General features: G+C 43.3%; 1 protein-coding gene across 4 annotated transcripts in view; it reads left to right on the top strand.

Moving 5' to 3' along the window:
• LOC115203319 (talin-2) overlaps window positions 1–15,975 on the top strand; it is a 135,380-nt gene that overhangs the window by 59,617 nt on the left and 59,788 nt on the right. For all 4 annotated transcript variants that reach the window (XM_029767905.1, XM_029767906.1, XM_029767907.1 and 1 more), the window contains exons 2-11: window positions 7,756–7,923; window positions 8,187–8,284; window positions 8,807–8,936; window positions 9,155–9,307; window positions 10,289–10,431; window positions 11,553–11,680; window positions 12,058–12,121; window positions 12,712–12,816; window positions 14,352–14,507; window positions 15,835–15,936. In XM_029767905.1, the coding sequence (XP_029623765.1) occupies window positions 7,788–7,923; window positions 8,187–8,284; window positions 8,807–8,936; window positions 9,155–9,307; window positions 10,289–10,431; window positions 11,553–11,680; window positions 12,058–12,121; window positions 12,712–12,816; window positions 14,352–14,507; window positions 15,835–15,936 (1,215 nt within the window). In that variant the 5' untranslated portion in view covers window positions 7,756–7,787. The remainder of the gene's footprint in view (window positions 1–7,755; window positions 7,924–8,186; window positions 8,285–8,806; window positions 8,937–9,154; window positions 9,308–10,288; window positions 10,432–11,552; window positions 11,681–12,057; window positions 12,122–12,711; window positions 12,817–14,351; window positions 14,508–15,834; window positions 15,937–15,975) is intronic.

A 15,975-nucleotide genomic window follows, 5' to 3' on the forward strand; every position in this document is an offset into this window, starting at 1 on the left:
GAGTGGGTCTAGGGTTTCTGGGATAATGGTGTTGATGTGAGCCATGACCATGTGAGCCATGACCAGTCTTTCAAAGCACTTCATGGCTATAGACGTGAGTACTACGGGTTAGTAGTCATTTAGGCAGGTTACCTTAGTGTTCTTGGGCACAGGCACTATGGTGGTCTGCTTATAACATTTTGTTATTACAGACTCGGACAGGGAGAGGTTGAAAATGTCAGTAAAGACACTGCCGTTGGTCAGCGTATGCTCGCAGTGCACGTCCTGGTAATCCGTCTGGCCCTGTGGCCTTGTGAATGTTGACCTGTTTAAAGGTCATACTCACATCGGCTGCGGAGAGCGTGATCGCACAGTCTTCTGGAACAGCTGGTGCTCTCATGCATGTTTCAGTATTGGTAAATGCAGTTAGATAGTCCTATATAGGGCTGTGGCGGTCACAACATTAATCAGCCGGTGATTGTCAAGCAAATAACTACCGGTCTCACGGTAATTGACCGTTAATTAACATAAACAAATTTAGCGTCACTTGGCTTCTATACAAGCATCTGATGCAGAACTTTGGTCTATAAGAAGTCTAATAAAACCATGTAATATAGCCTCCACCTTCACAATAAATACATTATTTATTTTAGACAGCTCTAAAGAAACATGATATGAAGAAAATGTTGTCTATTTCAGAAGAACAGAATAGTGTGCTCTGAGTTGTCTTTATGTTAGGTCCTGGCTATGCCATATGGCTGTGGGCTACACTAGTTCATTTAGCAGACAAGATTTGATTAGAATTCCATGGCATTATTTTAGATTATTTTATAGTATCAAATTTTATTTGTCACATACACATGGTTAGCAGATGTTAATGCGAGTGTAGCGAAATGCCAGTGCTTCTAGTTCCGACCATGCAGTAATATCTAACAAGTAATCTAACCTAACAATTTCACAACTACCTTATTCACACAAGTGTAAAGGAATGAATAAGAATATGTACATAAAAATATATGAATGCGTGATGGCTGAACGGCATAGGCAAGATGCAGTAGATGGTATAGAGTACAGTATATACATATGAGATGAGTAATGTAGGGTATGTAAACATTATATGAAGTGGCATTGTTTAAAGTGGTTAGTGACACATTTATTACATCAATTTATCCATTATTAAAGTGGCTAGAGTTGAGTCAGTATGTTGGCAGCAGCCACTCAATGTTAGTGATGGCTGTTTAACAGTCTGATGGCCTTGAGATAGAAGCTGTTTTTCAGTCTCTCGGTCCCAGCTTTGATGCACCTGTACTGACCTCGCCTTCTGGATGATAGCGGGGTGAACAGGCAGTGGCTCGGGTGGTGGTTGTCCTTGATGATCTTTTTGGCCTTCCTGTGACATCGGGTGGTGGTGTCCTGAAGGGCAGTTAATTTGCCCCTGTGATGCGTTGTGCAGAACTCACTACCCTCTGGAGAGCCTTATGATTATGGGCGGAGCAGTTGCTGTACCAGGCGGTGACACAGCCCGACAGGATGCTCTAGATAGTTTTTGGTGACAAGACAAATTTCTTCAGCCTCCTGAGGTTGAAGAGGCACTGCTGCGCCTTCTTCACCACGCTGTCTGTGTGGGTGGACCATTTCAGTTTGTCCGTGATGTGTACGCCGAGGAACTTAAAACGTTCTACCCTCTCCACTACTGTCCCGTCGATATGGATAGGGGGCTGCTCCCTCTGCTTTTTCCTGAAGTCCACGATCATCTCCTTTGTTTTGTTGACATTGAGTGTGAGGTTATTTTCCTGACACCACACTCCAGGGGCCTAAACCTCCTCCCTGTAGGCCGTCTCGTCGTTGTTGGTAATCAAGCCTACCACTGTAATGTCGTCTGCAAACTTGATGATTGAGTTGGAGGCGTGCATGGCCACGCAGTCGTGGGTGAACAGGGAGTACAGGAGAGTTCTGAGAACGCACCCTTGTGGGGCCCCAGTGTTGAGGATCAGCGGGGTGGAGATGTTGTTACCTACCCTCACCACCTGGGGGCGGCCCGTCAGGAAGTCCAGGACCCAGTTGCACAGGGCGGGGTCGAGACCACTATGGTGTTAAATGCTGAGCTGTAGTCGATGAACAGCATTCTTACGTAGGTATTCCTCTTGTCCAGATGGGTTAGGGAAGTGTGCAGTGTGATTGCGTCGTCTGTGGACCTATTGGGGCGGTAAGCAAATTGGAGTGGGTCTAGGGTGTCAGGTAGAGTGGAGGTGATATGGTCCTTGACTAGTCTCTCAAAGCACTTCATGATGACGGAAGTGAGTGCTACGGGGTGATAGTCGTTTAGCTCAGTTATCTTAGCTTTCTTGGGAACTGGAACAATGGTGGCCCTCTTGAACCATGTGGGAACAACAGACTGGGATAAGGATTGATTGAATATGTCCGTAAACACACCAGCCAGCTGGTCTGCGCATGCTCTGAGGACGCGGCTGGGGATGCCGTCTGGGCCTGCAGCCTTGAGGGTTAACACTTTTAAATGTTTTACTCACTTTGGCTGCAGTGAAGGAGCGCCTGCAGGTTTTGGTAGCGGGCCGTGTCAGTGGCACTGTATTGTCCTCAAAGCGAGCAAAAAAGATGTTTAGTCTGTCTGGGAGCAAGACATCGTGGTCCGTGACAGGGCTGGTTTTTCTTTTGTAGTCCGTGATTGACTGTAGACCCTGCCACATACCTCTCGTGTCTGAGCCATTGAATTGTGACTCTACTTTGTCTCTATACTGACGCTTAGCTTGTTTGATTTATTTGCGGAGGTAATAGCTACACTGTTTGTATTCGGTCATGTTTCCGGTCACCTTGCCCTGATTTAAAAGCAGTGGTTTGACCTTTCAGTTTTGCGCAAATGCTGCCATCAATCCACAGTTTCTGGTTGGGGAATGTTTTAATAGACACTGTGGGCACAACATCACCGATGCACTTGCTAATAAACTCGCTCACTGAATCAGCGTATTCATCAATGTTGTTGTTCGACGCTATTTGGTACATATCCCAGTCCATATCCCAGTCCATGTGATCGAAGCAATCTTGAAGCGTGGAATCCAATTGGTCGGACCAGCGTTGAACAGACCTGTGCACGGGTGCTTCCTGATTTAGTTTCTGTCTATAGGCTGGGAGCAACAAAATGGACTCGTGGTCAGCTTTTCCGAAATGTATGAAGAATACAATTGAACAAAGCTGAATAAAATATAAATTATATTTTCTCCAAATGATTTGAGGGAGTGTGCACATGCGGCTATTCTGTGTTGATCGGTTAACAAAGAAATAGGTACTCTTATATGCTTAATTTAGTTATACATGTAGCTTTAGTTCTTCAAAAGTTGGGCTATATGTTTATATTAGTAATACATTGTAAGACTGCCTGATGCGAATCTAATTCTAATTTGAAAAAAGTTGCATGAAAGGCATGCGCTCTGCTTTGTTTTATGCGCAGGCTGTATACACTTCATCAGTCTCTCATTCCCAATTGGACAAGCAGTTGATAATGCTTCAAATTTCCCAGCAGCATTCCCTTTGTGTGGCCCTTTGTGTGGCCCTAATGCCCCCTAAAAAAATCTGTGCCTTTTGCGGCCAGTGGCCTTGGTGCCCTTGGGCTGAATAAAATAATGATAATTCCCTTCTCCCTGAGTGCTGTGTCCTACGAAGCACCTCACGCAAATGGCTAATCCATCATGTGATTGGGTCTTTCTCACAGGCTACAAGTGAAGACAGACACATGCCGAGGTGCATATTGAAGATATTGGAATAACTGTCCACATTTACTTTTCGTCAGCCAACAAGATGAGCAGGCCTAACGAACAGTAAAGGCATTAGCCTATGTCAATCTGATATCACCCATAGTACAAAATTTGACCTATTCTGTGAGATAAATAAATATTCCAAACATAGACTGGGACAGTTGTGGGATGCGATTAGATATCAAATTAATACAACCACTAGCATCAAAAAAACTTTTACGCAATGAGGCTGTTTTACGTGAGAGTGAATGTTCCATTAGCAGGAAAACACCATTATCAAAAGTGACCGCAAATGCGATTATGCATGTAATGCTTGTTATTATTAAAGTGCATTTTTATTGTGAACATTAATATCCCCAAACTTGAAACTCACTCGATGATATATATATATATATATATATATATATATATATATATATATATCATCGAGTGAGTTTCAAGTTGTCAGGTAGGGTGGACAACTTGAAACTATATATATATATATATATATATATATATACTGCTCAAAAAAATAAAGGGAACACTTAAACAACACAATGTAACTCCAAGTCAATCACACTTCTGTGAAATCAAACTGTCCACTTAGGAAGCAACACTGATTGACAATAAATTTCACATGCTGTTGTGCAAATGGAATAGACAACAGGTGGAAATTATAGGCAATTAGCAAGACACCCCCAATAAAGGAGTGGTTCTGCAGGTGGTGACCACAGACCACTTCTCAGTTCCTTGCTTCCTGGCTGATGTTTTGGTCACTTTTGAATGCTGCCGGTGCTTTCACTCTAGTGGTAGCATGAGACGGAGTCTACAGCCCACACAAGTGGCTCAGGTAGTGCAGCTCATCCAGGATGGCACATCAATGCGAGCTGTGGCAAGAATGTTTGCTGTGTCTGTCAGCGTAGTGTCCAGAGCATGGAGGCGCTACCAGGAGGCAGGCCAGTACATCAGGAGACGTGGAGGAGGCCGTAGGAGGGCAACAACCCAGCAGCAGGACCGCTACCTCCGCCTTTGTGCAAGGAGGAGCAGGAGGAGCACTGCAAAATGACCTCCAGCAGGCCACAAATGTGCATGTGTCTGCTCAAACGGTCAGAAACCGACTCCATGAGGGTGGTATGAGGGCCCGACGTCCACAGGTGGGGGTTGTGCTTACAGCCCAACCGTGCAGGACGTTTGGCATTTGCCAGAGAACACCAAGATTGGCAAATTCGCCACTGGCGCCCTGTGCTCTTCACAGATGAAAGCAGGTTCACACAGAGCACATGTGACAGACGTGACAGAGTCTGGAGACGCCGTGGAGAACGTTCTGCTGCCTGCAACATCCTCCAGCATGACCGGTTTGGCGGTGGGTCAGTCATGGTGTGGGGTGGCATTTCTTTGGGGGGCCGCACAGCCCTCCATGTGCTCGCCAGAGGTAGCCTGACTGCCATTAGGTACCGAGATGAGATCCTCAGACCCCTTGTGAGACCATATGCTGGTGCGGTTGGCCCTGGGTTCCTCCTAATGCAAGACAATGCTAGACCTCATGTGGCTGGAGTGTGTCAGCAGTTCCTGCAAGAGGAAGGCATTGATGCTATGGACTGGCCCGCCCGTTCCCCAGACCAGAATCCAATTGTGCACATCTGGGACATCATGTCTCGCTCCATCCACCAACGCCACGTTGCACCACAGACTGTTCAGGAGTTGGCGGATGCTTTAGTCCAGGTCTGGGAGGAGATCCCTCAGGAGACCATCTGCCACCTCATCAGGAGCATGCCCAGGCGTTGTAGGGAGGTCATACAGGCACGTGGAGGCCACACACACTACTGAGCCTCATTTTGACTTGTTTTAAGGATATTACATCAAAGTTGGATCAGCCTGTAGTGTGGTTTTCCACTTTAATTTTGAGTGTGACTCCAAATCAAGACCTCCATGGGTTGATAAACTGGATTTCCATTGATTATTTTTGTGTGATTTTGTTGTCAGCACATTCAACTATGTAAAGAAAAAAGTATTTAATAAGATTATTTCATTCATTCAGATCTAGGATGTGTTATTTTAGTGTTCCCTTTATTTTTTTGAGCAGTATATATAAAAATCTGCGAGTGAGTTTCAAGAAAAAAAAATATATATAAAAGCGATCACAGCATCTATCTTAAGGCCATCAGACTGTTAAACAGCCATCACTAACATAGAGGCTGCTGCCAACATACTGACACAAATCACTGGCCACTTGGATTTAATAAAGGTATCTCTAGTCACTTTAAATAATGCCACTTTAATAATGTTTACATATCCTACATTACTCATCTCATATGTGTATATACTCAATTTCATACCATCTATTGCATCTCTATGCCGCACAGCCATTGCTCATGCATATATTTAATGTACATATTCTTATTCCATCTCTTTACACTTGTGTGTATAAGGTAGTTGTTGTGAATTTGTTAAATTACTTGTTAGATATTACTGCACTGTCGGAACTAGAAGCACAAGCATTTCGCTACACTCGCATTAACATCTGCTAACCATGTGTATGTGACCAATAAAATTAGATTTTTGTTTTATTTGCCAGTTAGGCTCTACACCCCTTGTAAAGCGGTTTAATGTGCTTAATTTTAAGAAGTTATTTTGCCACTTTAGTTGTGATACAAACCTTATCAAAACATATAGGCCTATGGGCTAGGCTAAATGAGGTGTGTGACTATGATTTTTAAATAAGTAGCCAAAAAAATTATGCTGGGCATCATTCACAAATGATAATATATAATTCACAAGCTAATGTTGTCATCCATCAGACTACTCTTGATTTAATCTTGTCTTTACATATACTAAATAACGTGTGAAATTTGTTTTGATTTAAAATGGACCATTATCATGCACCCATCTTGAAACAGGCGGGGAAAAATACATGTCATCTATGCACTTCAATAGCAAATGTAAAAATGTTTAATGCCAGCTAGGTAGGCTATACTCCTGTTGTAAAGAGAAGCAATGTACTTAATATTAGAAAAGTTGAGAAATAAATATAGTAGGCCTAGCCTATAGAAAGCTGATTGGATCCTCTTTTTAATAGAGGGCACCACTGTTTTCTCATGCAATTGCATAGCCTATAGAAATGTTGCGCAACATGATCTCATGAAGTGTTTGATTTGATTTTCGATCACATTTGCATTGTCAGAGTGATTAGAAGGACAGTAGAGTGCAGAGTACCAGGCAGTTAACAAGTTTGGTAAGCTACTAATGACCATCAGCAGCATCAGAGCTTGGAGGAGACTAATTATCGTAACTAAACAGTCTTGGAATTTGACTGCCTTCATGACTCCTGACCACCGGTGTGGCGGTAATACGGACACCGTAACAGCCCTAGTCCTATAAATTGTTGGAGAGTGATTTCCTAACTTGAGCAGGTTGTTCTGGTCAGTCCGGGAGGTTCTATATGAGGTAGGAAATCCTCCCCTTACGCTGTCAAATCACATTTGATTTGTCACATACACATTTTTAGCAGATGTAATTGCAGGTGTAGTGAAATGGTTGTAGGTATATGTCTAGGTATATAGACTGTTGATTAGACTTGAACCCTCAGAGTGCGTATATCAACCAGGTGCAGTTATTTCTCCTTGTCAGAGTAATATGCAGGATATGTTCTCTGTCGTCTCTGAGTGGCACATGGCTTATTTCTCTGTCTGGGTTACAGATAAATTGAGTTTCAGGTTGTCTGAGTGGCTGCACATTCTGCCCGCTCAGTGAGACAGACAGATGGCAGTGTTCTTCTCACGTTGTTTAAATCCAGATACAAGACATGACTTCAGTTTTGACCCCCTTCGTTTTTTCCCAGACAACAGATGGACTGTATTTGAAAACTTGTGAATTTGTCATAGGCTCTAACGCACAAGAATGAATTCTGTGAAATATTACTAATGCGATGTGGTGACGTCTGTGTCTTGGCTTCATGGAAAATAACTAAGTAGTTCTATTTCCTTTGTTCTCATCCACATCTTATACTGATCTCACCTTCCATTCTCCCCAGGTGTAGACGTACCCCCCACAGTGCCCGCCAAGATGGTGGCCTTGTCCCTGAAGATCTGCGTCCGCCGGTGCAACCTGGTGAAGACCATGCAGTTTGAGCCGTCCACGGCCGTCTACGACGCCTGCAGAATCATCAGAGAGAGGGTTCCTGAAGCCCAGACTGGACAAGGTACAGTCACAAGACACAGACATACAAGCGACTGCGGTCACATTCAAATTCCTTTATAGACCATCCTTCCTTAACAGGTGAAAGCAAGGGCACCATGTGGCTTTCATCTGTCCATTCATGTCTCAGCACTGATTACTTCAAGGAAGGGAGGATGCACTTTGGAAGAATTAGAATGGTACCTGCCTCAACGCTAGAAACAAGGGCTTAGAAATGCATCATTCATTCTATTGCTAATGGTAACTTCTATTCCTATTGTCTTCCAGCCTCAGACTACGGTCTGTTCCTTTCTGATGAGGACCCCAGGAAAGGCATCTGGCTGGAGTCAGGAAGGAATCTGGATTATTACATGCTGCGGAACGGGGTAAAAACCTACCTAAAGTATACCTACAGTAACCCTTAGTAATCTGACAAGTCCTATCCTGTAGCGAGGGTTCTCTACTGTAACGAGGGTTCTTTGTAGTTGTTGCCATGGAGAAAGTATTTAAAGTATGAGATGTATGGTGGTGTTGGTGAATGTTGACAGATCACATACACACACTTACACTATTCTTGATTGAAGTCGGTCCTCAAAGATCACAAACATCAAACGTGTTCATAGGATGCGTTTTCCATTAGCATTTCCTCTCTAGACAAGTGCTGTGTGTTTAAAAGCAGGGTGAAGTACCAGGCCTGTTGGAATGACAGAGTATGTAGTTCAGAGGAAAACCTTTTTCATATTGCTGTGTGTGAGAAATGAGAGAGTTGTGGGGAAGGAATAGGCAACCGTTAAATTAGATTTTCTGCCCTCCGTTCATCCCTCTCTCCTTCGACTGGCTAATGTTTGATCACTCGCTCTACTTTTCGCCACATTCACAGTTTATCTTTTGCTCTCCCTCCCTCTCAGGATATCCTTGATTACAAGAAGAAACAGAGGCCATTGAAGATCAAGATGCTGGATGGAGCTGTGAAAACCATCATGGTGGACGACTCCAAAACAGTGGGAGAGCTGCTAGTGACAATATGCAGTAGAATAGGTGAGTGGTCCATTATTTGTAAAACACCTCTCATAGGAAAGCTAGTGAGTTGAGGTTGTCTCAAGGTGATGATATGCAGTAGAATGTGAGTCTACTTCCTTTTGTACCACAATTAATTCCTCTTAACAATTAACCTGGATTACATGATTTGTTTTAACACCTGTCATAGGAGAGCTAGTGGTTTGAGGTTGTCTGAAAGCGTTTCCCTGTGATTTCAGGAATCACCAACTATGAGGAGTACTCTCTGATCCAGGAGGTAATGGAGGAGAAGAAGGAGGATGGGACAGGCACCCTGAAGAAAGACAGGACTCTGCTCCGAGACGAGAGGAAGATGGAGAAACTCAAAGCCAAGCTTCACACAGACGACGACTGTGAGTTTAGGCCAACTTAACTTATTATTTTTAACTCCTAGTGAAGCATAGGGCCTCAGTTGAGGCTAAACATCTCTAGCAGATGCTCTTATCCAGAGCAATTGGGTGTTAAGTGCCTTGTTCAAGGGCACATCAACAGAATGTTCACCTTGTCAGCTTGGGGATTCGAACCAGCGGCCTTTCGGTTACTGGCCAACGCTCTTAACCATGAGGCTACCTGCCATCTCTACAAATTGCCACTGGTTCTGGGAACATGTTGATGCTGAAGCCAATTTAATTTCCCTTATGGTAATTTTTTTAATAATTTAACCAAGTTGATCATTTGAGCCAAATATGTTTTGAATAAAGTTAGCAGTAACAGGATTATTTAGTTAGCTAACTTGCATCTGCTATCCTTAAGTATTGCTCTGTCGTCTGTTCTGAAAATACATTTTGATACATCTGCGTGTTTCATAAGAGTTTGGAGAGAAGCAACATTATTTCCCGGTTATTGATTTGACAGACATTTTTGGTTAAGGTATTATTTTAATAGTGATTTGAGTTGGATACTGTTATCGCACATCAAATTGTATTTTCCTCTTTTTTCCTGAGCAGTAGTGTCCATTTCTCATGTGCTGTAGGCAATAGACGTCTGTCTTGGCCTGCTGTGAAGTGTTCAGTCATACAGACCATGGACAGGGCAGCTCCTCTCCAGCCTCTAGATATTGGCACATCCATCAAACTGATAGGCAGCTTTACACCACTACTGACATTATCTCTACCCTCCTTCAGGGGAACACTGACGCCAACATGGATTTTGGTTTTACAAAATATTGAGTAACCCCTTGGGTTGACTATAATGGGAGAGAATTATGGTTAGATTTGAAGTTTATTGAGAAGGTCAGAATCTGTGCATTTCCGAGTTAATATCAGTGTGTGTGTGTGTGTGTGTGTGTGTGTGTGTGTGTGTGTGTGTGTGTGTGTGTGTGTGTGTGTGTTCAGTGAACTGGCTTGACCACAGCAGAACGTTCCGTGAGCAGGGGGTGGAGGAGGCCGAAACTCTTCTGCTCAGGAGGAAGTTCTTCTACTCAGACCAGAACGTGGACTCACGAGATCCGGTCCAGCTCAACCTGCTCTACGTCCAGGTCTGACCCTCACCACGGTCTCTCCTCTCCTACTGCTTTTAACACGTCTCTGTCCTTTCCTCTTCCCTCTCTCCTACTCTTTCTTACTCTCTCTTTTCATCCTTCCCTCCTCAATAACTCTCTTTCACTCTCCCTCACTCTCTCCTGCCCCTCTCCTTACCTCTTTCCTCTCTCATGCCTTCTCCTCTGTTGTACTTGCCCTGCATAGTAGTCAGCAATTAAGCTCTTCACCAGAAACATGCTGTAATGGATGAATGTTGATGGATAGAGAACATCTGTTATTCCATTTTTTTTTGCCTTTTATAATAATAATTGAAGACACACACACACACACACACACACACACACACACACACACACACACACAACCAGAGCTGGTGCTTCACACTCTGATGTGCCTCATTATCACCACCACAATGATTACTGCCTCAAGGTGTGTGTGTGCACGGTTGCATTTGCGATGTATTTTGATGTATGCAGCTGGCATATTGAATTTGTGTTATTGTCAAGTCATGGTGGGACTTGGGACCCTATTCCCTTGTCTGCTGACAGTGTCCACTTCTGTGTGATATATGAGCCTAGTCTTTAAAACACCTCTCCTCTGACCTGCTCTTCCTCAAAAGGACTAAAGCACCACTTCCATTGCTAGTCATGTTGTGCTGTCTGTGTGTAATTACCTGTTGTTGTAGTGTGTGTAAATGGCTGTGAGAGATGGTTCAGCCAGATAAAGGATCTGGTTCAATTAGTAGGTATATGAGACTCAGCAGGCTCTCTGTTCTGGGCTCGTTATTCTCTGTATGAGAGTAGTCTCGATCAGGCTGATGGGCTGTACAACATTAAGGGATCAGGGTTGAGATGAGGTCATTAGAGGTACTAGTGTTAGACGTCTTTTGTTTTGATAGGTCACCATGGTTGGGGTCAGTTCCATCATTTCAGGAAGTGAATTGTTTCCCATTCAAGAATGTAAAGAAAATGGAGTCAGCTGCTCCATATTACTAGTGATATATTGGGTTTCATCTTCATGTCTTACCATTCCAGAATTAAAACATCCTCTGAGAACTTTGAGTGGCGTGTCTCTTATGACGGTGATTATATTAAATGTGTTTTTATCTCTCTCCCAGGCACGAGATGACATCCTAAATGGTTCTCACCCTGTGTCCTTCGACAAGTCCTGTGAGTTTGCAGGGATTCAGGCTCAGATCCAGTTTGGACCGCACATAGAACACAAACACAAGCCTGGATTCCTAGAGTAAGCTTCACTTCCTTCTGAAGACTAACTTTACATAAGGTGAAGGGAAAGTGGGATACCTAGTCAGTTGTACAGCTGAATGCATTCAACTGAAACGTGTCTTCTGCCTTTAACCCAAGCCCTCTGAATCAGGGGAAGGATGATGATGAACATGGTGATGATGATTTTTATCATAAAGGTGATGCTCTTCAATACAATGAAGACATATTGCTGGAAGGAATGTATTACTTCAGGGTACTGATAGAAATCTGTTATTTGTTTTCAAAATACAAATCCTCACCATATTAAATGGGGTTTTGTTGTTGTTTTAAACCAGCACACTTTTCATGGTTTTATGTATGAACTCTCATCCTGTACCTACCTGTAATCTATTTTAGCCTCAAGGAGTTTCTACCTAAAGAATATATCAAGCAGCGGGGGAATGAAAAGAAAATCTTTCAGGTTGGTCCAGTTTGTTTTGAATCTTATACGAGTAGATATTGGGGCGGCAGGTAGCCTAGTGGTTAGAGCGTTGGGCCAGTAACCAAAAGGTTGCTAGATCGAATCTGTTGTTCTGCCCCTGAACAAGGAAGTTAACCCACTGTTCCTAGCCCGTCATTGAAAATAAGAATTTGTTCTTAACTGACTTACCTAGTTAAATAAAGGTTAAATAAAAAACATTGCCATTTTATCTTCAATTAATTTGCTTGTTTCTGAATTAATTATTTATAGCTTTTGGTTCCTATTCTGTCAACTTCTTAGTCCCATACAACTGCTGATGGTCTAAATAAAAGTATAACCCTGGTGGTTCAAGCACTGGAATGCTGATTGGCTGAAAGCCATGGTATATGAGACCGTATACCGCAGGTATGACAAAACATGTATTGTTACTGTTCTTTATGTTTGTAACCAGTTTATAATGGCAATAAGGCACCTCTGGGTATATGGCTCATATACCACGGCTAAGGGCTGTTCTTAGGCACGACACAACGCAGAGCACCCCATCGTGCCTTACTGCTTTAATATATTCTATTCTATTTTCAAACTCACAGGACCACAAGAACTGTGGTGAGATGACAGAGATAGAAGCTAAAGTAAAGTATGTGAAGCTAGCCAGGTCCCTGAGGACATACGGAGTGTCTTTCTTCCTGGTGAAGGTAAGATTGTGTGTGTGAAGCACTAGCAGGTGCAGGAATGAGTGGGTTACAGCTGAATATCAGTAGCTTTTCATGGTGTTGCAACACCAAGGCCTCGCTGAACTCTTTCATATCAGAGGAATGTCTTGGGAGTGGACAGAATCCAATCCCACCTGAGCATTAGGTTTAAGACCAACCAGATGACTGAAATATGCTCATCTGGCTTCTACCAAACTACACGTTTCCTAGCCTGGTCCCAGATCTATTTGTGCAGTCTTGCCAGCAACAACCATAGGAGTTGGCTAGTACAGTACAAATAAGATCTAGTACCAGGCTAGAAAAACTGACCGCATCGTTATTCAGACTCCAGAGTCACACATTCCTAGTTAAGATATGGCAGAGCAACACAAGGCAGTGTGGTAATGATTTGAATGAATTAGACTGAGGAAATATTGCACGTTTCATAGTTTTTGGCACACCCATTAATCTTATGTAGATATGAGCTAAACAAAAGTGTTAGACATATTTCTTACAAATGCTTCATATCTGGATATAGACGTAGAAGTTCAAGCAATACGTAGATGTGATGAACAATAAACCTTTTGCTTCAAACACATCCCACAGAGGTTTATGAGAAGGTAATATAAAGACAAAAGTCATAGTTGATGGATTTAAATGGCTCTGGTTAAGGTGGTAGTGTTCACTGCTTTGCTACAGTTCTATCTTACTCCCATCACCTCTGTCAGGTTCATTATGTTCCTGGAAAGTGACCAACTGTGTGCCTGTGCACTGGAGTGTGGCGTAATGATTACTTCCTTGTGAGTAGGGAGGGAGACAGAGAGGGAGGGAGACAGAGCGCGCGCATCTGGAGAGTTAACTAGTGGCTTCTGGCTGCACCTCTGCCAGGCAGGGTCTGTCCTTTTTACTGCAGACCCCACAGGGAGGTAAGAGGGGCCTCTCCTGCCCCTCACCCCTCCAGCTCCCCTGGTCCCCCCTGCCCCTCACCCCACCAGTTCCCCTGTTAACTCCAGCCCTGTGGCCCTCACTCCTCCAGTTCCCCTGGCCCTCACCCCTCCAGAGCCCATAGAGACCCACTCCACCAGCAAGGCAGTGTTGAGCAACTCTTAAACACTCCTCACCTCTGTCCCTGTGTCACTCCCAATCAACTCTCCTCTCTTCCTCTGATCAGTCAGAAAAGCCACATGAGATAGAGGGAGAAGGACGCCATTTCTATTTTAGGAAAGTGTGAGTGAAAGGCAGTCCAAGATTCTTGATGGATTAGACAGTCCTTAATATATCTTAACCGTTCATGTGAATATGAAATTTAATGAGGTTTTGGATGCTTATTTCACTCTGTTCTCTAATGAAGCTTTGTTGTTTTTTATTTTCCATTGTTTTCTATTGACGTTTGTAATTGTATTAGAAGATTAATAGTATGCATTTGTTGCGTATTTTCCACTGTTTTCTGAGTGTTAGTTGTTGCTTATTCTCCTATTCTTTCCCAATAAGGTTTTGTTGCTTCATATTTCCCATTGTTCTGTCACACTGTTTTATAGGAGAAGATGAAGAGTAAGAATAAGCTGGTCCCCAGGCTGTTGGGGATAACCAAAGAGTCAGTGATGAGGGTGGAGGAGAAGACCAAAGACGTGGTGCAGGAGTGGCCCCTCACCACTGTAAAGAGATGGGCCGCCTCGCCCAAGAGCTTCACCCTGGTGAGAACCCCAGCGTGTGTGTGTGTGTGTGTGGTAAGACTCCCTTCCTCAGTGCTGCTGCCTCCACTTCCTATAGTCCACTAGAAGACTGACGGTGTCCACAGAGACCGCTTGTATATTTTATACGCAAACACCAATCTATTATCTGCTCTCTAACATGTATATCCTTTGTGCTCTGTTTCTTAGGTAGATTACACATAGACTCTCAGTAAATGAAATGTTCATCTGAATGTTTCTCTTCTCATAAACAATTAGTGTGAAGACTCTTTCTTCACTCATTCAATTGTTCAACTTAATTTATTGAACAAACCCCCTTTGTCTTGCCTGCCAATGACTGCCCTTTGTGACTTTACAAAGAGTCAGTGACTAAAGAAATGCCTAATCTAGAAGATCTCTTTTTGTAGACATGCAGTCTTTACCAACACTCAATTGAATTAATCCTCTCTGTGTTGGTACAGTTGAGGAATGTTCCCTCTGTGTCCCAAATAGCACCATATTCCCTTTAAAGTGCACTGCTTTTGACCGGAGGGAATAGGGTGCCATTTGGCATGCAGCCTCTGTACCTTGATACTGAGGAAGCTGTTGAAGTTAAGCTGTACGTTTTGGTGAATGATTTGAAATATATTCATAGACTTTTATTCAACCAATCATGCGCATTCCTTTGTGGGGATCCTTTCATCCATTATCAAACCCCTGTTGGCAGGGCCAGATCAGTTTCATATTCTAAAAGATGATGTCCAGAAATATGACTGTAAGAAATATAGAAGGATATTCTATGAAATGTCTCCTGATATTTAACGTCCGAAGTAATTTTCTTCTTTCCCCACACAGTTTCTTCCATGCAAAGTGTGCCTTTATATGACAATAACTGTAGTTGGTTTAATCTGACAGTGGCTACAGCCTGCTAGCAGTCTGATGTCTAGGCTCCAGCAGCACAATGTCTGGCGTCTGTTATAACTAACTTATTCCATAGGTTCACATTAATCCCCACACACTGAGCCAAGTCCTCTATGTAAACGAATGACAAGCGAAGCCACAGCAGTGGTTGGGATCTTGCTTTGAATATTATTCCAGTAAGAGATGCTGTATACAGTTTTCCATTAGCTGGAGCATTTGTCATGAGCCTCTGTGTGTTATTCCAGTGTGAGATGCAGCGTTTGGCGTTGCTGGCCTGTGTTTGACTGTTGTAGGATTTGATATGGAGCAGTGTGTTTGCCTCTGGTAGGAATGTATAGGATTTGGTATCATCCTCTGTTTGTCTGTCTGTTGTAGGCTTTTGTAATAGTCCAGTATAAAATGCTATATTTGGTATGGACCTCTGCTGTAGGATTTTGGGGAGTACCAGGAGAGCTACTACTCAGTCCAGACCACTGAGGGAGAACAAATCTCTCAGCTCATCGCTGGATACATCGACATCATCCTCAAGAAGGTGAGTGTAGAAAACCCTTTCCCATCATAGCTAGATCTT

This window comes from Salmo trutta, chromosome 12 (assembly GCF_901001165.1).
Source record: "Salmo trutta chromosome 12, fSalTru1.1, whole genome shotgun sequence".
NCBI classification, from domain to species: domain Eukaryota; kingdom Metazoa; phylum Chordata; class Actinopteri; order Salmoniformes; family Salmonidae; genus Salmo; species Salmo trutta.